This window comes from Myxine glutinosa, chromosome 4 (assembly GCF_964187855.1).
Source record: "Myxine glutinosa chromosome 4, kmMyxGlut1.1, whole genome shotgun sequence".
NCBI lineage: Eukaryota > Metazoa > Chordata > Myxini > Myxiniformes > Myxinidae > Myxine > Myxine glutinosa.
The window spans coordinates 154374021-154401921 of NC_136264.1; the positions used below are offsets into that span (position 1 = coordinate 154374021).

Here is a 27901-nt window from a genome sequence, read left to right on the forward strand (position 1 = left end):
GTTCAGGTGGAAAATTGGTAATTCCACCACGTAATACTTAAAAATAATTATCTTTTTAAGCACTTTTCGGAATGATGTGACATTCACTTTGTTCTGTTCTCGAGTTGTTGCCTTTGACCTTTTTTGCAGGAATTCATCATTTTTGTCTGTTCAGTCTGTACTACATCTGTACCCAGTTTGTTGGTGATCGGCAGATCGGTTCATTATTGACAGAGCTATGTGCGTGTAGATATATTCAGAAATCATCAGATCTGCATTTGCTCTTTCCATCGTGAAATTCGAATAAACGTCATTTTCCCTGTCGGAATTTCTCCTCTCATCATTTTATTTTAGCGATTGATTGGGGTTTTTAAGAGGGTTCCACAAACTAATTTTGAAGGATTTCTGCAGCTCAGTTTCTGAGATATAAAGATTTTTTAATGTTTGTATTTTTGGTCATTGTAATTTTTAAGGTCAAATTTTTATTTTCGTATCCCAATGGATCCTGGGAGTCAATTCCTAAGTCAGATTTGATTTGATTTGCCTTAATTCATATATTTGATGTGCCTTAATGCAAAAACCCACTTGTTTCTTTGATGATTCATTCCAGAGTAATATTGTTAGAAATGTGATTTTCACCCTTTGATGACCTTGACATTTGACCTGGTTCATTGGTGGCCACATATCACACTCTGGTTAACCCATACTACTATCCTATCAAGTTTGGTTACAATCGATACAGGCATAGCTGAGATATGACAATACATTACCCATGATAGTGTGGAAAGACTGATACATGCAGAGACAGACAGAACTGGTTATTCTAATACTTCGCCCACCCCCTCCGGAACTGAGGTATGAATCGATTCTTCGCCTGAAGATCTGTCACCATATTATTAGCCCTCCAATAGAAATGGGCCCCACGTGAGGTTTTCAAGGGGCCACCCACTTGAGGGTCACAGGGGGCCACCGACATACCCAGCGGAGGCTCTGACAGGAGTTTAACTGAGTTCGCTGCCCTTCCTTCTGCAGTGTTCAGCTTTCTTCACTCATGGTCTTTGTCCCACATGTTGAAATGTGACCCTATCTTCAGGAGTGGTGTCTCCGTACCACGTGTCGCACAGTGATTGGTAGCGATTTTGTAGTGTTGTCAAGCACTCTAGATGATATTTAATGTTGGGTGCGACCAGATCTCCACCTTCCATCCTCGCTATTAATTCTGTCTCATGTAGCTCTGTGGCCATCTGTCTTATGTTCTCATCAGCTCCAAGAGTTCTGATTTCATGGAAGTGTCCATCTGCTTGTTGACAAACCAGACATGCCATTTTGCAGACCATAGCAAGATGTGTGCCATGCAGCCTGATTTTGGACCAGTTCACCTACAGTCATGTCTTTTCCAAGGTGAGGAGCCACTGGAAGTGTGCCCAGTATTCCGAAAGCACTGAAATTATTTAGAAAGCAGCTGCATGGTTCTGATTTGTCCCCACTTCCTTTTGCATTGAGTGGGCATTTTAGAGGCTCCCTAGTCTTTTCTGGGCATACCAAACACTTGGTCCAATCCATGTTGCTAGTCTATCTGAAAAGACATAAAACACAGCAAATGCTTAGAAATTATCAACTAATATTGCCATAATGAACCTATTGATTTAACCTTGGAGCAAATAATAATCTGGTGATATTCTAAATGGTATAATTGCATTCCTTGCCCCAGAAAATGCATGTTTAGACACCCAGATTGCGAGCCAAAGTGGCTTGAAAAGCCGAGATATTGGTACTTATAAATGTTTACATGGCGGCTGCCTTGGAAATTCAAGATGGTCACCATAATGTATCTTGAGGAAGTGTTTCCTATTAAAAATTGAAAGCTAAGGCAATGGGTCGGTAGCCCGTGAAAAAAAAAATTGGCGCTTTTGTCCGGAACATCCTCATCATTCTCAAATATAGGCCTAAGCTGCCTGGCTAGGGGGGTTGTTTAGTTGAAAGGGTATACTTGTTGGAAAATAATGTTGACAAATACATTTTGTTGATGTTATGACAGACTTATCAATCATCCCTTACTTAACATGAGTACCTGATATCTAAAGTATAGATGTAAATTGTGGAATTGTATTCTGAATATGGTTTGTACATGTATACTTGTGGGGTATACATATAAGCACATTCAGTGAGTGCATTCAGAAAGTATTCAGACCCCTTCACTTTTTTCACATTTTGTTATGTTGCAGCCTTATGCTGAAATCGTTTAAATTCATTTTTTCCCTCATCAATCTACACTCAGTACCCCATAATGACAGAGAAAACAGGATTTTAGAAAGTTTTGCAAATTTATTAAAAAGAAAAAATAGAAATATCACATTTACATAAGTACTCATACCCTTTACTATGACAATTGAAATTTAGCTCAGGTGCCTCCCATTTCTCTTGATCATCTTTGAGATGTTTCTACACGTTGATTGGAGTCCACCTGTGGTAAATTCAATTGATTGGACATGATTTGGAAAGGCACACACCTGTCTATATAAGGTCTCACAGCTGACAATTCATATCAGAGCAAAAACCAAGCCATGAGGTCGAAGGAACTGCCTGCAGAGCTCAGAGACAGGATTGTGTCGAGGCACAGATCTTGGGAAGCCTACAAAAAAATTCTGCTGCATTGAAGGTTCCCAAGAGCACAGTGGCCTCCATAATTCTTAAATGGAAGAAGTTTGGAACAACCAGGACTCTTCCTAGAGCTGGCCGCCCGGCCAAACTGAGCAATCGGGGCAGAAGGGCCTTGGTAAGAGAGGTGACCAATAACCCGATGGTCACTCTCGCTGAGCTCCAGATATCCTGTGTGGAGATGGGAGAAACTTCCAGAAGGACAACCATCGCTGCAACACTCCACCGATCTGGGCTTTATGGCAGAGTGGCCAGACGGAAGCCAAACAGTTCAATCTTGGTTTCATCAGACCACAGAATCTTGTTTCTCAGTCTGAGAGTCCTTTAGGTGCTTTTTTTGCAAACTCCAAGCGGGCTTTCATGTGTCTTTCACTGAGGAGAGGCTTCCTCAACAACCCTAACTCCAAAAAAAAAAGAAAAAAAGATCGCCTTCCCTTACGGCTTACAACATGCACCACTCAAACAAAAACACATTCATGCAACACACACCCACTGCTGCAACACATGCACACACACACACACACACACACACACACACACACACACAGACACACACACCATTCACACATCTCCATTTCTCTTTCGCGCTCAGTCACTACCCCTTTAGACTGAAATGAACCACCCCCCATAACCTCAACCTACACCGTTTGACGTGCCTCCATAAACTTCCTCCATATCCAAAGTAAGCCTTTCAAGTCAACCTGACTTCACTTTGTCACACACTCTCCTTCTTTCTGTCCCACACACTCCAAGCAGAGCAAGGAATGCAGAAAACGAATTGCCAATATACCTCCACACCCCACCTCAAATGGCTGACAAGAAACTCGCCAACCCTTCTTCCGGCACTCTGCCTCCAGGTCACTGTAATTTCCTCTCTACCGCTCGTGCACCTCCTCCATGTTCTCTTCCCAAGGTACAGACAATTCCCCTAAAATGACCTGTCTTGTTGCACCTGACCAGATGACAATTGGTCAGGCCGCAACCTTGTCACACCGATCTCCTCTGTGAATACCAATTGTGGTATTATACTGTATATATATATATATATATATATATATATATATATATATATATATATATATATATATATAATCGTAAGAAATTAAATAAGTAGCAGAATAAGACGATCAATGTTTTATTTTCTGACAAGCTTTCGATCAAGCAGGCCTTCTTGTTTTTTTTTTCTTTTTCTTTTTTTGTATACTGAATTGAGGCTCGTGAAAGAGCTACCATTTATTTCACAAACAAATCAACCAGACAAACAAAATATATAAAAAGAGGGAGCGGAAGACAAGATGGGGAGAGAAGAGGAAGCACACAAACACAACATTTGAGAGCAGGGAGATGCATGGGAGGGAGAGGGCTTGGGGGGAGGAGGAGTGGGAAGTGGGGGGCGGTGGGAGAAGTATAAAACACAAGGACACCAAGGACTTCCAGGACAGAGGTTGGTATTTCAAAAAAGTGGATTTGGGGTGAAATTAGCGGGGGTAGAAAAGATCAAGGTTTTGGATGGGGGATGTCGTGAAAATCAAGCTCAGACATGACTTGACCTCTGGGTAGGTTTAATATCATTTAGATCTGAAGTAACATCCTGTAAAAATACATTCATGCAACAGGCATTAAAATCAGAGTATTTCATGGGCAAGGGTCGATTCCAATAGAGAGAACAATCAGCGCAGCATTTAGGGGCGTACATACCATTCAAACTACAGGACTATGTCACAGTGAATGCCGCTGGAGTGTACGGGCGCCCCGGTAGTCCCGGGTCTTATAGACGCCCCTTTTGAAGCGAGCACACCCTGGGTTCACCTTGGTATAATTTCACTACATTCTCCCCGCCGTTAGAACTATACTGCCGCTCGGCAGGTTGCAAGCAAGCGTCAGCAATAATTGAATGGGTTACGTCAATCCACATCAGTCGGTCCACCCGTAGCGGTCGGGGCGGCGAACTTCCCTGCCAGTTCGTGTTCAGAATCGCCTGGGTACGGCGTCCCCAAGCCCGGAGTCCCCCGCGTCGGAATAGCCGCCGGAGGTGGGTGTCGGAGGGGGCGCCCCAGCGCCTTCGGGCAGGGGCGTGGGGGACGACGGAAGTAGCGGTGGTAGTTCCATAGGGGAAGCTTCAGTAGAGTCCATAGACTTGTAGACGGGTTCGTCGATATCCCTGTCGTCGTCCCCACATGGGGCGAGATGGCGTACGGAGACAGTAGACTCACGGCCGTCCGCCGTTAACATGCGAGCATGCTCGGGATTAGCCTGGAGGACCTGCACCTTGTCAACAAGGGGGTCGTACTTGCTAGCGCGAACCGCTCGTTTGAGATAGGCGGGCCCCGGTTCAGCGAGCCAGCTGGGTAAAGATTGGATACTGCCGGAGCTTCTAGGGTGGTGGAACAGTCGTTTGTGAGGAGTCTGGTTGGTGGCAGTACATAGGAGAGCCCGGATCGAGTTTAGAGCGGCAGGTAGCGACCACGCCCATTTATCGAGGCCTCGGCCGAGGGTCCGAAGGCTTAGCATGACGGCCCTCCATATAATCCCATTAAAACGTTCGAGCTGCCCATTCGCTTGGGGCCGGTACGGGGTGGTGTAGCTCGAAGCGACATTATGCTGGAGCAAGTAGCCCCTCACCTCCTGGGACAGGAACACCGCACCCCGGTCGGTATGCACGTAGGCCGGATACCCGAACATAGAAAACAAATTCTGCAGGCACCGAATAACCGTGGCAGCCGACATATCCCCGCACGTGTAAGCAAAGGGGAATCGTGAATACTCATCGACGAGAGTGAGCAGATAGCAAGAGTTGCTCGACATTGGCAGCGGCCCTTTGAAGTCCATCGCCAAGCGCTCCCACGGTCTAGTAGCCCTAACGAGTGTCCCCATAGGAGGGTTGTAAAAACGCGGTTTGAGTTCCGCACAGATCGCGCAATCACGGCAGATGCGGCGGATGTCTGCAATCGAGTACGGCAGATTTCCCTCGCGCACAAAATGCATGAAACGCGTTACCCCGGGATGACACATAGTGCCGTGCAAAGTGCGCAGCCCCTCCAAAGTGACAACCCCCACGCAAGTGGCCGGCCTCGATAAGGCATCGGCGACCAGGTTATCCTTCCCCGGGCGGTATTTGATGGTGTAGCAGAAGTCGGTGAGTTCGATTCGCCAACGGGTGATTTTCTCATTCTTAATGCGCTGAGCATGTAAGGTGTCGTACATAAACGCAACGCTTTGTTGGTCCGTGACGATTTGGAAACACCGCCCAAGCAGATACGGCCGCCATCGCCGAATTGATTCGACGATTGCGTACGCTTCCTTTTCGACAGACGAATGCCTCCGCTCGGCGGAGGTGAGAGTCCACGAGAAGAAAGCCACAGGGCGTCCCCCTTGGGAGAGTGTCGCCGCTATCGCATGATCTGAGGCATCACTCTCCAGAACGAAAGAGGCACTCTCGTCAATCGTCGCGACAGCGGCGCCAGCGATGTCGGCTTTAAGGCCCTCGAAGGCCGCCATGGCGGCCGGGCCCATGGGGAATGTGTCGCAGGCCACGAGGGGGCGGAGCTTCGCGGAGAAATTTTGCACCCACTTTGAATAGTGGGCGAACAGCCCAAGAGCGCGTTTCAGCGAAGCCCGATCGCTAGGCGGAGCCATATTGAGCAAAGGGCGCAGACGCTCCTTATCCGGAGAGACAGAGCCATGGGTCACGGTGTACCCCAAAAGGTCTACCGTGCGTAGAGAGTAATGACACTTAGCCGCATTCATGGTTAGGCGATATTTCCGCGCGACCTCGAGGAAGCGTTTCAGATTAGCGTCGTGATGCTCCTGGTCATACCCACAAACCGTAAGATTGTCCAGATAGACAAAGACATCGGTCAAGTTCTCCTTCGCAACGAGGTCATCCATAGCCCTCTGAAAGCAAGTGACTCCGTTAGTTACCCCAAAGGGAAGTCTAGTGAACTGGTACAACCGCTGACCTGATTCAAAGGCTGTAAAGACGCGATCAGCCCTAGAGATGGGGACCTGATGATACGCACTACACAGATCGAGAGTGCTATAAACGGAATACAGGGCCACCTGGCGTACCAGGGCATCCATCCCCGGTAAAGGGTAGGCATCCAGCTGTGTAAAACGATTAATCGTCTGCGAATAGTCGATTACCATGCGCCGGCGGTGGGCCTCACTCCGCACCACTAAGACTTGGGCCCGCCACGGTGACCTACTGGGTTCTATAATACCGTCCTTTAAGAGCAGGGCCATTTCTTCCACAATGAATTGCGCGTCTGCGCGAGAGTAGCACCGCGATTTGACGGCTACAGGGGTACAATCAGTGGTCAGGTTGGGGAACAGCGAGAGAGGCTCCATGTCCATTTGAGCGAGGGCGCACACAGCAAGCGTGTCCGGCCACCCATGTTGATGCACTAGTCGCTGATCGATAAAACTATCCGTAGACCCCGTGTCAATGAAAGCTTGCGCAAAAACGCCCGCGATCGTGAGCGGAATGATGGCCTGCGCAAGGCCGGCAGACCCGGCAGGTATTGTACCGGCCGGGCGAGAAGATCGCGCCTCGCGGGTGGATCCCACGCCGGCTGCAATCCTTCGGGCAGCGTCGGCAGGTTGGGCCTCAGCAGGAGCATTGAAGTTGTAAAGCCCACTGTCAGAGGACGTTCCCACGCCGGCTGCAGTTTGCCGGTCATTCGGGCAGCCCGGGGAGAAACCCCATGACAAGCGCATAGTTGGCTCATCAGCAGATTAATATGCCAAAGTGGATGCATGTAATTCGTAAGAGCCGCCGTCAGATGGCGCTCGAGTCACGTGAGAAGGATCTCTGCCGTCTGCAGATTCATATGCCAAAGTGGATGCATGTAATTCGTAAGAGCCGCCGTCAGATGGGGCTCGAGTCACGTGCTGTGTTTGCTGCACATCGAGAGGAGTTTCCAAAGCAGGAGCATGTCGCTTGTTTGAAGTAGGCGTTCGAAGGCCAGTCAAGGTCAGTCGCGCTGCGGCCGGTCGCATTCACGCCATTTGTTTCGGCGGCCCGGTGTATCTCACCAAGGTCGGGCGTGCAGCCAGAGGCCCGCGAGAAGAAGGGCGGCTCATCAAAGCCGAGTGAGGCGCCCCGTCCGGCGCTCGATCCGTTGGCTCCGCGATGAGCCCATTCAAGGTCGTGCGGGGATGCGTGCCCCGAGTGGCCTTCCTGCAGACCTTTGCAAAATGGCCCTTGGTGGAGCACAGGTGGCATGTGGCCTCCCGAGCCGGGCATTCAGATCGAGGGTGCTGCCGATTCCCACAAAAATAACATTTTGCATACCGGTCAGGCCGTGGCCGGGCAGTGGCGGCAGCAGTTAGGCCGGAAGCAGAGTCCGCTTCAGAAGCACCAGGAGACTCGGCCGTGGTGGTCGGGTCCTCCGCCATATCCTCGGCGGTACCCCTCTCCGGTCGTGCGAGTTGCGAGGTCCCCGCCACGACTCGTGGGCGATCATAAGCGGTGGATTGTTCTCGGGCATCCGTATAGACGCGTGCCAGCCGTAGAGCCTCCGTGAATGTCAGCTCCGCGACCTCCAAGAGTCGGAGCCTCAAGACTCCAGAATCAATTCCGGAGATGAATGAATCTCGGAGCAAGTCATCCTGCACTTGCTCGTGGGTCCGTACGTCCTGCACGCAGTCCGCCAACAGGTAGCGCAACTCCTGCGCGTAGCGATCGACCGATTCAGATGGTTGTTGTCGCCGCTGGGAGAGTTGATGCCGGCCGTGCACAGCGCTCCGTGTTTTTAGTATAGGCGCTTCAGCTCGGCCAGTGCCATAGCGTACGTCACAAATCGAGCAATGCTCCGGAAAACGGAGTGATGGACCTTCGACTGTAACACGGACAGCTTCATCGCAGCGGTAGGCTCTGTTTCGTGAGCAGCAAAGTAATTCTCCAGCGTTTCTTGGTTTAATTTCACGACAGGGGAAGATAAGGGATGGTGGTGAACAGCTGTTTTAAAGACCTGGAGGGTGGAGTGGGATTGAAGAGAGTGAGGGAGTTTGTTCCAGAGGCGGGAGAAAAGAGAATGAAGGAGTGAAGGTGAGCAGAGAGCCTTGATTTTGGCAGTTTAACCATAAGAGGGTTGCAGGCAGATCTTGTGCAACCTGTTGGAATATTTGGGGGACAGAGCCCAGAGAGAGCTGGGGGGGGGGGGGGAGCAAGGCCAGAGAGGAGTCGGTAGAAGACAGAAGGCACCAACCTGCCTGCGGTGAGTGAGTGAAAGGCCCTTGGAGTTAGCTTCATCGCCGGAGATTCCAATGATTCTGAACGATTTGGTTTCAACAGCGTGAAGACGAGCTAGGTGTGAGGCAGGAGCACCAGCCCAGAGGAGAGAGCAGTATTCCATTGAGCTGCGGATGAAAGCCTTGTATGTGGTGAGGTGAGCTCAGGTGAGCCAAGGAAGGACTTCGCACGACGGAGGATGCCCAGTCGGTGACTGGCTTTGGAGGCCAGATTTGTAATGTGGTTTTCCCAGGAAAGATCAAGGCAGATGGTGAGACCCAAAAGCTTGAGTGACAGAACTTCTTGGAGAGGATTATTCAGAAAGTGGATGGGAGGGTTGTCCAGTCGGTCTTTTCGGAGAGACATCGTAAGAGTGTGAGATTTGTCAGGATTGAAAGACATGTTCCACCTGTTTGCCCAGTCTGTGATTTTGTCCAGGTCTGCAGAGAGTGAGGAGGCTGCAGACTGCCGATCTGAGGGATGAGGAATGGAGCAACAGAGAGTAGAGTCATCAGCAAAGAGATAGAGAGGATTTTCAAGAGAGTCAGAGAGATCATTGATGAAGACCAGAAAAAGCACAGGGCCCAGAACACTGCCTTGGGGAACTCCAGCCTGAACAGGAAGAGGAGATGAGAGAAACCCATTCAGGGCCACACGTTGACTATGACTCGAGAGGAAGTCCGCCAGCCATGTGTGGAGATTTCCATCGATACCAAAGGAGGAGAGTTTGGTGAGCAGAACGGGGTGCCAGACCGTATCGAAGGCACGTGGTATATCAAGGGAGACAGTTCTAATTTCCTGTTTGGCATTGAGGACCTCCATCCATTGTTGAGAAAGCAGAAGCAGCATGTCCAGAGTAGAGTGACCAGGTCTGAAACCAATTTGATGATCAGAGATCAAGCCATTGGAGAAGAGGAAAGATTTCATATCTGAAGCAATGATGGATTCCATGACTTTGCTGATAATTGGGAGAAGGCTGATTGGTCTGTAGTTGCTTGGATCTGTTTTTGCACCTTTTTTGTGCAAAGCGGTAATGTTGGCTGATTTCCAAGCAGATGGCAGATGACCTTGAGCAAAATAGAGGGTGAAGAGAACAGAGAGAGGGAGTGAAAGAGCGGAAGAACAGGATTTTAGGACCCATGGGCTGATGCTGTCAGGTCCAGTTGCAGAATCACAGTCGAGGGTTGACAGAAACTTTTCCACCTTGTCAGGAGGAAAGGACACAGAGTCCAGGAGCAGCTGGGTATGACTGGGTACAGTGGGTACAGAGAGGGATGGGTTTGGGACACAAGATTTAGAGGCAAACACAGAGTTGAGGCATTCAGCTTTTTCACGTGCGGAGTCAGCGTGTAGCCATTTGAGGTGAGGGAGGGGATGGAGGGGGAACAAACACCAGAAACAGATTTGACCAGACGCCACCAGGATTTGGAAGAGCGAGACAGATAAGAGAGTTCGGTCTTGAGAATGGAAAGATATTGTTACCTAGCTCTCCTGAGGATGGACACACACTTGTTTCGGGCTTTGTGAAAGGAAATGCGATTTCCTTCCATTGGATTTGCTTTCCAGGAGACGAAAGCAAGTTGTTTCTGGGCAACAGCCTCACCACAAGATTCCCTGTACCATGGATGGAAGGAAGGGTATGACAACTGAAGACAAGATGGGATAAATCTGTGCATGAGAGAGAGCAATTTACTTTGGAAGAATTCCCAGGATGACTTGATGTCAGAGGCAGTAGAGATGGGAGACCAGTCCAGATGATTGATGGCTACTTGAAGACCGTGCCAGTTGGTTTGAGTGAAATGCCAGACTTGTCGACGCTGAGGAGGCTCTCTGAGAATGGGCAGAGAGATGTCCACTTTAACAAGCACATGATCAGATGAGCCGATTGGAGCAGAAGAAGAGCAGCAGACATTTTCAAGGAAGTTAGTCATAACCAAGTCCAGAAGAGAAGATGCTCCGTTGACTGAGATCCGGGTCAGGAAATTGACAGATTGTGTCAGTCCCAGTGAGTCGCAGAAGTCCTTTGCTGAAGAGCCATGGCTGGTGAGAGAGGTACACACACCCAGCCAACTGGCATGGTGACAATTGAAATCACCACATATGAGGAAGAGAGAGTTGGGATGGGTAGATAGAAGTTGGTCCATATTATTAGACAGCGAGATGTAGATGGAGTCATCACTGTTTGTTGGACGGTACAACACACATATGAACAAAAGGTGGGAGCGAAGGGGAAGCCATAGCCAAAGGTATTCCTGGGGGTGAGGTGGAGAGAGGGCAGTGCAGGGCGAGTGAGGAAAATAGTTTTTTATAAAGATAGCAACCCCACCTCCAGGACGAGGCTCAGGTCTATCATACCGGAGGAGGGAGTAACCTGGGAGAGATACCAAGGAATCAGAGACATCATGAAGGAGGAAAGTTTCTGTTAAGCAGATCACGTCTGGTTTGTCAGAAGCAACCCGTATGGAGCGATCAGTCACGTTTGAGCGAAGGCCCCGGATGTTTGAGGTCCATACCGTTAATGAAGAGGGAGGGGGAGCATCGGATACAGAACAGGGGGGGGGGGAGGGGTGGGGTAAGATGTGGAAGAGGAGGAAGAGGTAGGGAGAGCTGTTGAAGGTGTGTCAGAGATTTCAGAATAGCTTGGAGAAAGGGAAAAATGGGGCGGACAAAAGGTTTGATGGTGATTGGGTGAGGCACAGTGAGGTGTTTTTTGAGGAGAGGGAAGAGCGAGGCAGAAGGTTGGGGGTGATGAAGGTGAAAGTTGGAAGGGGGAAGAAGTGGGGAGGATGCTTTGAGGAGGAGGGGTGAGAGGGGAGTCTAGGAGGGGAGGAGCGAGGGAGAGTCTCGGAGGGGAGGGGTGTGGGGGGAGTTAAGGAGGGAAGAGGCAAGGGGGGAGATTTGAAAGGGATGGGTGATTGGGAAGATTTTGAGGGGAGGGGCAAGGGGGAAGATTTGAAAGAGATGGGTGATGGGGAAGATTTGGAGGGGAGGGGCAAGGGGGTAGATTTGGAGGGGAGGGGTGATGGGGAAGTTTTGGAGGGGAGGGGTGATGGGGAAGTTTTGGGGGGAAGCGGTGATGGGGAAGATTTGGAGGGGAGGGGTGAGATTGGATTTTGAAAAATGTACGATTAATGGGAAACGAACATTTATTGCAAAATGAGTTTCTTGAGACCTTTGAGTCAAAAATACGTTTGAGGACGCTGAAGGAGGGGTGGCATGCAGGAGAGTTTCTGGAATGTAGAAAAAAGGAACTGTAAGAGATGGAATTTTTTTTGGAATGAATAGATTTGGTGAGCAAGTCGAAAGCATCCTTTTATCGAAGAAGAAGAAAAAGGTGTTATAATATACGACAGAATACAGTTCTTCAGGGGAAAGTTTAAACATTTTTAACAACATGATCACGTGATCACGAACAACGTGATCGAAGAACGAACGAACAAATAAGAACAACGAATAAACGAATAAGAACAGAGAAGGAAATATTTTGTTTGGTTTTTTGACAAGCCTTCTCAGCTTGTCAGAAAATAAAACATCGATCGTCTTGAAGCTACGTCTGTTACTTATTTAATTTCTTCGGATTATTACCTTCGCCGGCAAAGGTGGATGGAGGTTATGTTTTTACCCCTGTCTGTCTGTCTGTCTGTTTGTGAACAAGATATCTCAAAAAGTTGTTGACGGATTTGGACCAAATTTGGCAGAGATGTAGCATATGTGACAATGACGGAATGATTAGATTTTGGTGAAGATCAAGATCTGGATCCAGCTAGTAGAATGTTTTAAGTGATTCTTCACCATTGGGAGATAGGGCCAAAACGATACAAAACAGGACATCTCAAAAAGTTGTGGACGGATGATTTTGATTAAATGTGATTCTGTATTGTGATTTTCTGGTCTACTCTGAGATATAAAACGTAAACTGTTCACCTGACAGAGGTATGATCTCTACTGAGTGCCATTCTAGTTTATTTATTACAAATGAGACATCCTGCTCGTATTGTGGAGTTTCTGCTATTTCTCCCACACACATATATATATATATATATATATATATATATATATATATATATATATATATATATATATATATGTATATATATATATATATATCTATATATATAAAGTAGAGTTGGCCTCTGTGTCTGTATCCTGATCTATCTACGATCTCTAAGATCTCGAGAACCCGTGGACGGATTTGCGAGCGGAAAGTACTGTTCGACTCGGGATGGTCCCAGGAATGTCACGGAGACATAAACATTTTAAAAATTTCGGGTTTTAAAATTAGCGTATTATGCACTAGCAGAAGAGAGAGGGATTCGAAGGGAGGGAGCGCAGCGCTTCTAGCGCTTCTGACTACAGCACACCTTAAAATTAAAAAAACTTCGGGTTTTAAAATTAGTGTGTTACGCGTAATTAGCGCTAGCAGAAGAGGGAGGGAATCTAAGGGAGGGAGCGCAGTGCTCCCTCCAGCGCTTCTGTTAGCGTAATTAGCGTATTTCGGAACGTTAATTTTTCAACTTCATTATTCGGAATCAGTACGTCCCAGAGAACCTTCGTAACGTTAATTTTTCAACTTCATCCGATTGACATGGGACCAACGGCATGTGACAAAGAGTGAAACATACAGGCTACATTTATTTGACGACAATGAGTTCCGACTTCCGACCTCGGTGGGATGACAGGCTGAGTCAACCCCCCTGGTGTGAAGGGGGGGAGGAGGAGGGGAGGGGGGAAGAGAAGGGAGGGAAGGGGGGGGAACGAGGGGGAAGGGGATGGGAGGGGGGGGAGGGGGGGAGGGGGAAGGGGGGAGGGGGGAGGGGGAAGGGGGAGGGGAGGGGGGGGGGGGAGGGGAAAGGGGGGGAGGGGGGGAGGGGAGGGGGCCCTTCTTCCCCTGGGCACCCCCCGCACCCCTTCCCTCCCCCCCTTCCCCTCCCCCCCTCCCCCCCCTTCTCCCCCCTCCCCCTCCCCCCCATTCCCCTCCCTCCTCTTCCCCCCTCCCCTCCTCCTCCCCCGCTTCCCCCTCCCCCCTCCCCCCCGTTCCCCTCCCCTCCTCTTCCCCCTCCCCTCCTCCTCCCACTCCCGTGCAAAGCCGGGTACCTCTGCTAGTATATATATATATATATATATATATATATATATATATATATATATATATATATATATATATACATACATATATACATACAGTCACGTGAAAAAGTAAGTACACCCCATGTAAAGTTTTGACTTTTTCAACATATTTCAACATACAGCTATTTGATCTTCATTTCAACAATATTGATAGATAAATGTGATATAATATAACAAATATCATGAAACATTTACATTTTGTAGTCCATTGTATAATTTAAATAAACATAAATGCAAATTGCCGTCGAGGTCAGATTGTGGTGGCATCGGTGGCCGTCGAGGTCCAGCCCGACGTCCCGTGCGGAATCAAGCCCGAACCATCTGCCCCAGCTGAACCTTCCCATTCCTCCTTCCAGCATTCAATTCCTGCCATTCTATCCTTCTTGTGTATGTGAGTTTGTTTTGTTTGTTCTGTCCCTGGGTTAATTAAGACTGCTATAGGTAAGCTAGGAATTTGTACTGTGTCCTTCTGGTCCGTCCCTCTTTCTATTTTATTTTCTTATCTTTCCTCCTCCTTGGTTTCTTTGATTGTGTAAATAGTCATACATTTTTTTCGTATTTCCACCCTTTTGCTTTGGTGTTCTTCTTCTTCACATCCTTCGCTTTAGTCTTTTCCCCATTGAATATCTGTGGCGCGATTTTGGCCAACGTTCAGGAATCGGGTTAGTCGGAGTAACTGTTCAGGCGCGGCGGCCATCCGCTCGGCCAATCAACATCCTAGCCGCGTCCGTAACAATATATATATATATACTGTATATATATATATATATATATATATATATATATATATATATATATATATATATATATATATATATATAATATATATATATTATATATATATATATATATATATATATATATATATATATATATATATATATATATATATATATATATACATACATATATATGGGGAGTGAGAGAGAGAGACAGAGACAGAGACAGAGACAGTGAGACAGAGACAGCGAGAGAGAGGCAGAGAGGAGAGATTATGACTTGTTATAAAGGCAAAGTTATTGCATCTCGAGGAAAATGAAATCTGGCAAATGAGTGAACTACCAAACGATCACATGCACTGTTTTTGAGGTTCATGGCAAAAGCTTCACTATGTGCGGTGCAAACGGAGTCCTTAATCCTAGTGCAAGCAGTTATAGCACAGGAGGGAAATCGAGAAATAAAATAAAAGGAATGAAGGATCTAGCCGACACATTGCGAGGCGGAAAGGCCAAAGGGGATTTGAAGAGGAGCGGGGAGGGGTGCTGCGTGAAAGTGACGAGAGGAAGACAGGGGCACAAGGATGTCATTTCGTCAATATTAGGTGATCTTCTCAAAATGAAGCAGAGCGACTGGTCAAACATCTAGCAAACACGAGGAGTCGCTGGGGACCGTCATCGAAAGCTGTTTACAAGGAGTGAATGATGGGGAGGGTGGACAGAGTTGTGTGAGAAGCACTAGAATGGCATGAGAGATCCACCACTCGTCGTGTGTACCTACAAACCCATTGCGCCCCCTCCACCACCTTTCACAAGAGGCTTAAGATTTACACCGCTTCAAAATGAATCCCCACGCATGCACTATTGGAGCTTCGCGCTCGAACGATTTCAGCATGACGTCACAAAAGTTTTGCGATGGAACTTAACTGCTTGGTCTTGTGATGATGGAGCTGTTCGAAAAGTAATCATACACCATAAACCTTTAAAAAATACTTACACTTACACTGTCCAAAGTCCTTTTTATGATCTGACAAATTATATCATTGGATGTTGTTCTCTTGCTAGATTATTATAAAAGTATTGTCGCGTAACCGTGATTAACACCACAGTTACGGATGACCGATTTGCGAGACTTTAACTCCCGAGGCGAACACTCAATGGCGGACTCAAGTTCAACACCAACGCGCGGAATGGCGGGGCGCAGCGAAGGCTCCGCAACCTTATCGATTAAAATCAAACACCCAGGAAAACTGCGTTCAGATATTATGTACAAAAAGTAATATAAGGGTTTATTAGGAAAAGTAAAGCCAGTGAAAAAGCCCGCCGGTAAATCTAATAACTCTAATAAACCTAAATCGGGACGTCCCCACACGACTGACAGCAAACACAAACGAGGGAGATTAATCACGAAAATAACACGTCCCGTCGTTCAAAATATACGCGGAGATCGGGCTTATCTGTCTTTGTCGTCTTGTATTGTTGGTGTCCAGCACCGCTCCTTCCGGCCCGATCGCACACCACGAGGCCCCTCGCTCCAAGCACCACGCGTCCGACGCAGGCCAGCGGCTCCACTTGACCAGGGACAGGAAGGACTCCTTTCAACTCCACTCGACTCGACGCGGGAGTGCTGGCAGCCAAGTGCCAACGAACTGCTCAGTGCCAACTGGGTGTGCTCTCGTGTGTCTCCTGCGACTCCCTACAACCCGAACTGCACTCGAACTGCGACTGGAATGGCGTGTCCTCTCCAACTCTCCACCACCGCTCAACTCTCTGGTGCCTGCCTGCGTCTCCCAGTGCCTGCCACGAACTCAACTCAACTCTTGAAATGGCGTCCGACCGTCGCCTATATTGGTGGCCGATGACGTCACATTGCGCACTCCTCAGCCAATCAAAGCCTCCCGCGACTCCTGACATCTCCCCCGTTACGCGACCCTGCGGTCCTGGCATAACACGTGCCGGCCAGGTTTGTAGGCCTTTGGAGGTGTACACGGTGGCGGCCAATCGTGGTGGTGTTTTTGACCTGGTTTCCTGTCAATTTAATACGAAGTCCTTGTCAGGGAAAGGGGATTATTTAATGTTGCGCTAAGGACCTAACTAATGTTTATGTGGTTTGCAGTGCCATAATGGACAAAGGTTTGACTACTAGGTGAGACTCACAGGGGCGTTACCTTTAATCCCTCACTATTTAACACTCGAATCTCCAGGTAGATCCACACTCATACATCTTACCCCGACAACCGCCTGAACATCAATAACTTATTACATGTAGAGTCCCTGTCACGACAGCCGAATACCTACCTATTCAGATCTACCTAGCTCTAGATGTTGCATTACCAAATTCATAACACAGCCCCCCCCCCTGGAACCGTAGCTCCTGCAAGGTTCACCGCAGGGCTACCATTCCAGCCTTAACACTTACTGTCACACACTTAATTAACCTATGAAATAAATCAGGAAGGGCTGTGGGAAGTGAGTCGGACTACCTACCTACACTTCCTTAACATGCTGAACCCCTTAACCATCATGCAAGTATGTACATCTTCTTCGTTGTTCCTGTGGAGGGAGGAAACAACAACACACAACACTAACTTAACCACAAAACTTAACCATCTTTCCAAAACTCAAAACTCTAACCTTTGTACATACCCCGGTCTACAGACCGCGTCCCCCGGTGGATGCCACAAGACACAACCTTACCTGCGGGGCCATCCCCAATGCATCCCCCCTAAATTTCCACGGGCCCTGTCCAGATGTTACAGGTGAGTGACACGGCTCGGTGGATTTCGCCCACATTCATGCAACACAGACCCCTTAACCACTCATTCTCATTCCATAGGTCATCAAGGCATTTCAAAAATCAACAAAGCACTTATTCCCAATACACCCCCTGCAGGACCATGGCATTGATGTCATTCACGTGTGTGTGCATTCCTCAACTAGGCAGCGGGGAGGTACCGCACAAAAGATGGTGGGGGCGCATCAGGCTGTGGTGCCCGCAGTCCCAAAAACAAGTCAACCGACTTACAAATTCATTGCCCCCCCCCCCTTTACCTCTTGGCCCCATGACAGCCCAACAGCCCCTTTCCGCCGTTACCTCGCCGGTGAGGGTCTCCACACACACCAGGCTCCTTTGCCTCCTGCCTTCGCGCAGCAACACGGGTCACCGGGGGACTTCCTCACCACGCGGCGCCCAACCAGACCCTCCACCGACGAGCTCCAATTTCCAGTTACCACCGGCTGCCAGGGGTAATTGCCGCAGAGGGGGGCCCGCAGGCATCGCTCCTCAGAGCTTGCTCTGTACCTGCGGACACACACACCTTCCCCACCCACAAGACCCCAAAACACACTTCCTCCCCCACTGCCATTCAATTCTCCACACAACTCAGCACAATTCAGTACAATTCCATAGATGGTGTAAAAGGTGTTACAAGGCTTGCCATGGCCTGCTACATGTGAAATTCCCCCAGTTCACATTTAAACCATCACATCTTCCCAAAAGCACATTTCCAAAAGCACAATTATCACCCCTCATTATCTCCAATAATCATCACACACTCTCCAGGTTCCACTCTCACGACCACATCAAAACACGTAACCACAATACAAAAACATACGCCACCCACAAGACACTGTGGCTCCCATTCCATCCCCTCACCGGCCATGTCATCACTCACACCCGCCTCCCAACTCCAATTTACATGTCCCCAATTTCCAAAGCAAATCCTGAAGCCTGGGACAGTACTCCTCAAAACACTCACCTCAAGTGCAGGTAGTTGCAGGTTGGTCAGGTTCAAGAGTGCCATCCACCACACCTAATTTCCCCCTCACCCTTCCAATCCACTCCGGAGCCTCCCGACCCATGTAGGAGCTCAATCTATCCCCGTGAACTATCTGTGGAAGGGCATGCGGGCCCATCTGAATTTTGAACACCACATCAGTCACCTGCCGAAGCACCACCCCCGGCCCTTTCCATTTTGCTCACCTGTTCCTCTGCCTCCTCCTTCTTAGCGAAAGGGAGCCGCCTCGGCGGTTGGCGAACAGGCCGAGCCTTGCCAGTGCTAATTTTGTGCCTGACGAGACTCGTGCGTCCAACATCCTCGGGGGAGAGAGAAAAAACACCCAAGTTCTTACCAACCAAATTGTGCAACGTCTCTACCTGCTCCGATGTTAGGCCCTCTTCAGAGCGTGTCATCATGTCCCGCACTCCCTCTGACCAATCACATTTCCCCAAATTTTGCCCTCCTTCCGGCTGTACTGGCAAGCATGTGGATCCACCTCCTCCGGTGACCTCTACTACACTACTGCATTTGGCTACGATGGCTCCGCCCCTTATAGTGCGGGGGCTGTCGGACAAGTTGAGCAGCCTGACTGCCAGCATAGGCCCACGGGTGTCTATGAGGGTGCGACCCACCATTAATTCCTCCGTCCCCTGCGAGGACCACGACTCCACTAGCCCCAGCTGGCCAATGGGTTGAGCACCTGCTGCTAACTCTGCCATCACGACTCTCTCGGACCTGGGAGGCACGGTCACAGTGCGCGGCACCTCCAGCCACGTCCCCTGCACCTCCTCGTCATCCCCCAGTCCCATTAACTGCAGCCTCTCGGTGCCCAACCACATATGACCACGCCCAAGGTCTAATTGGCAGTCATGTTCCACCAGGAAACTCAGTCCCAACAGACACTGATCGCACACCCCCGCCACCCACACAACCACGCTGACCTCCAGGCCACCCAACTCCATCCTCACCACTCCGCGTCCCAATATTGGTGCCGTTGCCCCCGTAGCCAGTTGAAGGCTGTGTCCTTCTACCCTATCAATTTTGTCCCAGCCTCCAACACTCTGGTCTAGCACACCCGGATTGATAATGGTGTCACTGGCTCCAGTGTCCACCACAGCCTCACAAAATTCTCCCTCAATTTTGCATCTAACCCTTAGATTACCCGTGCCAATTTGTCCGCAATTCACTACTTCCACCAAAGGAGGGCGCTTCTCCACACACTTGCCAGCCGAGCATGGCCCCGTATGCTCGGCTCGTTCTAGTTTCCCGCACACTCTACCTCTATTGGCCCAGGCGGAGGTGGTGGTCCTCTGTCTGGCATCTGTGGACCTACTGGGGGCCCCCTCCTTTCTGGACTGCGAAGCCTGTCAGGAGGTGGGGGCCCATATGGTTGCCGACAATTCCTCTGACTGTGCCCTCTTCTCCCACATCTAAAACAAGTCCCCAAGAACGGACCCCTCTGGTAGCCAGGTGGAGCCCCCCTTTCTCCCGGCCCAGCCCGATAAAAATCAGGCCGTCCTGATGGCCAACCTGGACCACCCTGTCGTGACTCGCTCCCTGCAATTTGTCCCCCCATCAAATTTGTCAGCTGGCGGCTGATTCCCCTTAACATTCGCCCGATGTCATCCTCTGGCTTTTCCCGATCCCGCACCTCGGTCTGCCGTACCGTCACAGGTGCCCTCTCCGATGCGCGGTTCGACCTTCTCAAAAAGGTCAGTCTCGCCGCGCATTCCGCTGCCCGGTGCACCGTGGGTGGGTCCTGTAACTCCACCAACGTCCGGACCTCAGGATCAGGGAGAGCCGCCATAAATTTTTCTATCGCCAGCTTGTCCCACGCCTGTGCTGGTAGGTCCCTGTATGCTATCCTCACAGACTGGTATATATCCTGGGCCAGCTCCTGCAACGTCTCATTAGGCTTTTGCCTGCGATGCAGCAGCTGTGCCCTGACCAGGTCGCACCTTGCGCCTGTCCCGTACCTGTTATTTAAGGCCTCACAAATGGCCTTGCTGGTCAATATTCCCTCTGGGACTACGTTCAACACGTCGGCGGCTGACCCACGCAGTGTCGCCACCAGATTCCCCATGCGCTCCCGCTCTCCCCAACCATTGAGCTGAGACACGCACTCAAATTGTGTCAGGAAAGCCTCGAGGCTCCCTGATCCGTCAAAATGTACGAGGGGGATTGTTTTTCCAGAGACTCTATTCCCCGATTCCTCTCTGTCCAAATCCAGTCCGGGGCCAAAACACCCCCCCAACTGGGTATTCCGTTTCGGAGCCTCTGGTGTCCAAATGTGGCTCGTGGTGAGGGTCTCCTGGGTCACTTTAATCTGGTCCTGAAGATGTTTAACCGACCTACTCACCTCTTCCTTCAGGCTCTCTTGAACCCGACCAACCTCCTGCTTGATGGTATTGTCCCAGATCTCCAGTCGCTCCTGCATAAAATCACTCACCCTTTCATTATCCATTAGTGGCCCCCACAGGCCTTTCTCAATTAACCCTTGCTCCTGCTCTTTTATGCGGGTTTCCAACCCCCTCACCTCCTCGGCCAATTTGCCCCCTTGTCGGTTGAGCAGTCCCCATTCCTCACTCTGCTGTAGCATTCTGGCATCCACCCGGCCCCGATAGCCTTCCAGGTCCCCATTTGCTTTATCAATTCGAGCATTTGTGGCACCAATCTGACCCTCCAACTTTTCCCCCATTTGGACAGCCTGCGTCACGCCCTCCTCTATTTTTGACATTAATTCTTCCCGTTTCAATTCAATTTCCACCCCTATGGCTTTTTCCATCTCCCCCATTTGAGTTTCTACTTTACCCTCAAATTTCCCCAGTCTGTCCGTAATTTGGTTTTGCACTCTCCCTTCTATGCCATCAATTCGTTCCCCCAGCTGCTGTGCCATTTCCCCAATTTTTCCTTCCAATTGTTCATTCCTTTCCTTTATTTCATTCCTCCATTCCTTCCCCTGGGACTCCATTTTATTTTCCATCCCTTCAATTTTATTTTCCAACCCACTTTTCATTTCTCCCATTTGTTCCTCCAATCGATCACTCATTCCCTTCATTCCTTCCCTACATTCCTTCCCCTGGGACTCCATTTTATTTTTCATTTCTCCCATCCCATTACTCATTCCCTCCATTTTTTGAAGCAATTGACCCAACATCTGGTCAGTTGTCGGGGCCGTTCCTACTACTCCCGACTCCCCGGTGGGGGAGGGGGATAAGTTGGTGCTCGGGACGAGGGAGGTTCCAAGGCTCACCTCTGCATCTAATTCCCCTATTTCCGGCTCACTCCCAACGCTGACGGAGGCCTCGCTACGCACCTCCATTTCGTCGACCTCCGACATCCGCTTTTCGGAAGGTCGTTCCCCGCGCGCGTACTTATTTCAATTCCAAAAACACAATTTAAATTTGACGAAGACGCGATATCGCGCTCCGTATGCCCAATTGATTATTAAATTTCTCCGCCTCGCCTATCCAAATTTTGCGTTCGAACGTCGGACGCAATGTACGCCCGACCGTGTCGATGTCTCGCCGCGGACAAAAAATTTGTCCGACGGATTCGAATCCCACTCCTGACACCACTTGTCGCGTAACCGTGATTAACACCACAGTTACGGATGACCGATTTGCGAGACTTTAACTCCCGAGGCGAACACTCAATGGCGGACTCAAGTTCAACACCAACGCGCGGAATGGCGGGGCGCAGCGAAGGCTCCGCAACCTTATCGATTAAAATCAAACACCCAGGAAAACTGCGTTCAGATATTATGTACAAAAAGTAATATAAGGGTTTATTAGGAAAAGTAAAGCCAGTGAAAAAGCCCGCCGGTAAATCTAATAACTCTAATAAACCTAAATCGGGACGTCCCCACACGACTGACAGCAAACACAAACGAGGGAGATTAATCACGAAAATAACACGTCCCGTCGTTCAAAATATACGCGGAGATCGGGCTTATCTGTCTTTGTCGTCTTGTATTGTTGGTGTCCAGCACCGCTCCTTCCGGCCCGATCGCACACCACGAGGCCCCTCGCTCCAAGCACCACGCGTCCGACGCAGGCCAGCGGCTCCACTTGACCAGGGACAGGAAGGACTCCTTTCAACTCCACTCGACTCGACGCGGGAGTGCTGGCAGCCAAGTGCCAACGAACTGCTCAGTGCCAACTGGGTGTGCTCTCGTGTGTCTCCTGCGACTCCCTACAACCCGAACTGCACTCGAACTGCGACTGGAATGGCGTGTCCTCTCCAACTCTCCACCACCGCTCAACTCTCTGGTGCCTGCCTGCGTCTCCCAGTGCCTGCCACGAACTCAACTCAACTCTTGAAATGGCGTCCGACCGTCGCCTATATTGGTGGCCGATGACGTCACATTGCGCACTCCTCAGCCAATCAAAGCCTCCCGCGACTCCTGACATCTCCCCCGTTACGCGACCCTGCGGTCCTGGCATAACACGTGCCGGCCAGGTTTGTAGGCCTTTGGAGGTGTACACGGTGGCGGCCAATCGTGGTGGTGTTTTTGACCTGGTTTCCTGTCAATTTAATACGAAGTCCTTGTCAGGGAAAGGGGATTATTTAATGTTGCGCTAAGGACCTAACTAATGTTTATGTGGTTTGCAGTGCCATAATGGACAAAGGTTTGACTACTAGGTGAGACTCACAGGGGCGTTACCTTTAATCCCTCACTATTTAACACTCGAATCTCCAGGTAGATCCACACTCATACATCTTACCCCGACAACCGCCTGAACATCAATAACTTATTACATGTAGAGTCCCTGTCACGACAGCCGAATACCTACCTATTCAGATCTACCTAGCTCTAGATGTTGCATTACCAAATTCATAACAGTATTTTGAAATACAAAAAAGGACACTCACCACTCTACAAAGTGTATCAAAATAATTAACAAAATGTTCATTGCATATAGGCCTAGGGCCTACTCTGTCTCAGGAGTAGTTCCTAAAGATAGCTCAGGAGTAGCACACGTCTATCTGCATTTGTCTTTGAAACAATCTGTCCTCTCTAAATACTAGATCTGTTCCCTTGATCCGACAGGTCACCAAGAAGACCAACAATCGGTTTCGTTGCTTTCGTTATGTGTACAGGTAATGCAATCACCTTTCAGCTGTCTAGTCTGGGTTTGATTCCCGACCCGACTATAAACTGCCGTATTTGTCCTTTATAAATTAAAGTGCATTGTCCATCTGATGGACGTTAAGCTGGATCTCCCATCTGCTAATAGTAGTTGATACATGGGCTAACAGGATACCCGAGGCGTGAGAGGAACGTTCGAAGCCACATCGTCTGGTTTTGAATCTTGACCGTTGCATCATATGCAGGGTAATTCATCAATGGGAGTAACGTTCCTAAAATGGACGTCAAACTGGGTGCCAGGTCTGCTGGCATTAGTTGCTGGGCAATAAAGTTCCCACGGTGTCCTTCGCGAAGAGTTATCGCAGGCACCCTGCACAAATTCCAAATTACTGCTATAAACTCCAGGGTTGTATCACCAGTACAGACACACAACCTCAGCCAATTATGCTACTTGTACTAGTCCTGTGCTGCACACAAAAGAAAAAGAAAAAGAGAAGAAGAAGAATTAGAGGTAAAAGAAGAAGAAGAAGAATGTGGATGATAAATATCCTGTGGCGTTTTCATGAATATTCGGTGAGTTATTGACCGGTGCCCTGAACAAATTTCAAATTGCTGCCCAATTCAGTTCCAGTCGAACGTCAGGTCTCGCCAACCAGTTCATGAAAGACTTGGGCCTAAAACATATTCATTCCACAGGCAACCCACAAGGATTTTTTTTTTTTTTTTTTTTTTTGTATACTGAATCGAGGCTCGTGAAAGAGTTAAGATTTATTTCACAAACAAATCAACCAGACAAACAAAATATATAAAAAGAGGGAGTGGAAGACAAGATGGGGAGAGAAGGGGAAGCACACAAACATAACATTTGAGAGCAGGGAGATGTGTGGGAGAGAGAGAGGGCTTGGGGGGAGGAGGCGTGGGAAGGGCGGGGGGGGGATATGGAATATTTGTGGCAGTTAAAGAAAAAATACTGGTAGTACGGTAGTAGAAATGGCAGTAGTCGTACTTGGAGCATTGTGGCATTAAAACATATGCAAATGTGATATAGAAGCACCTTTGGAGGCCATTTTCCCCCACAGAGCAGGGGTTGGCCTTTTTTGGGCATTGTGGTCCCCTTTTCGAAGCAATGTTTTACAACCTGATGCCCTTCTGCCAACCCTACCCTATTGGTCTTGCAACACACAGGGAATTGCCAGCAAGCTGATACTCAATTTGCCGACCTTCGGAAGGATGACAGGATGACAGGATGAGTCAACCCCCCTGTTGTTAATTCAGCGATCACCGGGATTCAAACACCAGGTTCCTACGTATCCCAAGCTAGCACCCTAACCGCTAAGACAACACCAGGCAATATGCAAATATATGTAAATCAATAACTGTAATTATATAAAGCAGGAAATTCATGCCTTGTTGGTATTGTTATGTTGGGAGGGGGGGGGGGGGTGGGTAAAGGAATATCTAGAGCCAGGTAGATCTGTATAGGTAGGTATTCGACTGTCACGATAGGGGATCTACCCTGTGTTTTTGTGTTTGTAGGTTCTGTGTTTTTAGTTTGTCTGTGTTCTGTGAACAATGGTTCTGTGTTTTTAGGCGGTTTGTCGGGATAAGTGTATACCTGTGAACTTCCAAGGATGTTCGAGTGTTAAATAGTGTAGGGACTAAGATAAACCCCTGTGTGTCAGACTTGGAAATCATTCCTTTGTCCCTTACGGCAACGCACTCCTATAAACACTTAGATAGGTCGTTAGTGCAACATTAAATAATTCCCCTCCCTTACCACAACGACTTTGGAAAACAGGCAGGAAGCCAGATCGGGGCACTGCCGGATGGCCGCCGCCGGCCACACCTCCGGCTGGCCTAGCAACATCACGTGACACGAGCTATAACTACGCCACAGGGAACGTGTGATTGGTTGGCGCAGAAGGCGCGAACCTCCAGCCAATCAGGGCGGGAGGTGCAAAGACGCAACTGAGAAGGAGGTGGTTCATTGGAGGGAACATTGGAGAAGGTTCGGTGGATGGCGGGAAGCTGGAAGGGACTGGTTGGTGACGCGCCAAGGCTGACGGCACTGGCAAAGTTATAAAAGGGCGCGTGGCAAGACATTTTGTTTCTTCGCTCTGGGATTCTTCGCTGGTCTCTTGTCTCTGCACTTCTCTTCTTGGTCTTGAGAGGTCCTGGTGGTCGTTGGTTCGCCATCTGCGGGGTGCTTGGAGCGGTGATCGGTGCTTCTGGAGCTTGGAGTGGTGTTGGGGCCTCGTGTGCGATCGACTCGGAGCTTGGAGCATTGAACGGGGCCGCGTTGAACGACAGACAGATAAGGCCGCACGCACAGAACATTTTACAAGTACACGACGAGACATTTCTTTTCGTAATTCATTTGCCCCTGTCTCGTTTCTGAAGTGAGTTGTGTGGGATCCCAATTTAGACTCATTATTTATTCATCGTCACGTTTCATTGTTTCGGGTTCCTTCAAATAAATCATTGTTTTTGTACATTTCACCTCGGATTCCCGTTTGAGTTAATTCCCCTGCAGGATCGGAGCTGCCGTCGGTTCGCCATAGGTAAGCGCTGCCGCTTCTTCCTCTTCCCTTCTTCTCCCCGCGGTTGATAGCAAAATCCGTGTTTGGTTGTCGGCTCAAATAAAATCCGTTCGGTCTTCCGCGGTCCCTGGTGTTAACCTTGAGGGATTCGCACGACAGTATTTATCAGAGTAAGTACATTATTTTGCATTTGCATGTTGTTTTGTATAAACGCTTATTATGATTATTCTTAATTTGTGTGTAGCGCAAGGCTGTGGGTTAGCATCATTGGCTGAGGTTACAACACTTCCGTTCAGAGGGAGGGTGATAACTCGCCTACTCTTCACGAAGGACAATGTGGGATCTTTATTGTCCACCAACTAAAACCAGCAGACGGGCCGGCCAGTTTAACGTCCATCGGAGGGACGCACACACATTTATGCCTCACCCTGCCTGTGAAACACCGGGATGACAGTTTATACCTGGGCCGAGATTCCAACCCAGGCTAGACAGCTTAGAAGCGAGTGTGCGTACCTCTCGGTCTAGGCCACAACGACTAAGAAGAGGATGGGGACTCAATCCTTTTGAGGTCCAAGTATGACCGTGCATCCTAGCCCTTTGGGGTTTGGGCTTTATGGATAGCTCAGGGTTTGTTTTTTTTAAACCTTTTTAATATAAAAAAGGCTTTCAACACAAGAGTCTAAGTGTAGGCCAACCTATCAGTTTGATATAAATTATCGTGGGCCTGTTGGTCCATTGGATCAACTTTTCATTGGTCTTCACGGCCTTGTAGCATACCTGTCTGCTGTACTGATAGAATATCAGGTTACCTTTCATCAAGCCCAAATGTGCTTGGGCCAGGGCGGGAGAGGGAAATTATACGATTGTTATTATTATTGCTAAACAATACTAATATTATTATTGTTGTTAATATTATTAGTACTAGGGCATTGCCCGTACTATATCTATATCTAAAATTATATCCCCCCCCTCTATTTACATGAAATGGTTTGGTCCAAAGCGAACGGCTTGCGAGTACGGTGACAATCCCCCCCCCTCTATTTACATGCAATGGTTTGGTCCAAAGCGAACGGCTTCCGGAGTTTGGTAAAGAAATCGCCATCGCGTGCACAAACGCGCAGGAAAGCGAATGAATCGCAAATTCGTTGTTATTAGTTTTAAAACATAGTTTAACGCCAACATAGCGCCAACATAGTTTGCAAACGTGAAATAAATGAATACGCTCTCAAATGTGCCATCCGAGGCAGAGTGTGTCCTCCACGTTCGGCACACGCGATCGTTCGCTGCTCTCTGATTGGTTGAATCGTTTTTTGGACATAGCTCGGTAAGTAATTGTCCGATTAATATGAAACCTTGAAAAGGCACATCCTCGGGTCCCCAGCAATATACCTGGCAAGTTTCAAGTATATCGGACCGGTAGTTGTCGAGAAACAGCGGTCACAGACAAACAAACAAACGTACAGACGTACAGAGATTACTGGAATTATAGATAGAAGATTAATTAATATATGCTTTGTTACATTGTTATCATTGCTTTGTTTTCCTTTTGTAAATAGAATGCCATGCCATGGAAGGACCCATTAAGCTGCTCTATACACCTTAACATGGCGTGCATTTAGAAACATGGGAATTCTCCTGGATTATTTGTAGTTAATCAGCTAAATCAACTCAGGAGATCATGACGATCATTTTGCTGTATCACACTCCACATCACAAAGCTCCAGTAGAACTCCAAAAAAAACATGCCCCCCCCCCCCCCCCCCCCCCACACACACACT

General features: G+C 48.8%; 1 protein-coding gene across 1 annotated transcript in view; it reads right to left on the reverse strand.

The window, feature by feature from the left end:
- Positions 1-1546: 1546 nt before the first annotated feature.
- Positions 1547-27901, reverse strand: part of LOC144891658 (protein FAM200C-like) — a 154512-nt gene continuing 128157 nt past the window's right edge. Inside the window, exon 4 of the mRNA XM_078775328.1 lies at positions 1547-1555. Coding sequence (XP_078631454.1) covers positions 1547-1555 — 9 coding nt within the window. The remainder of the gene's footprint in view (positions 1556-27901) is intronic.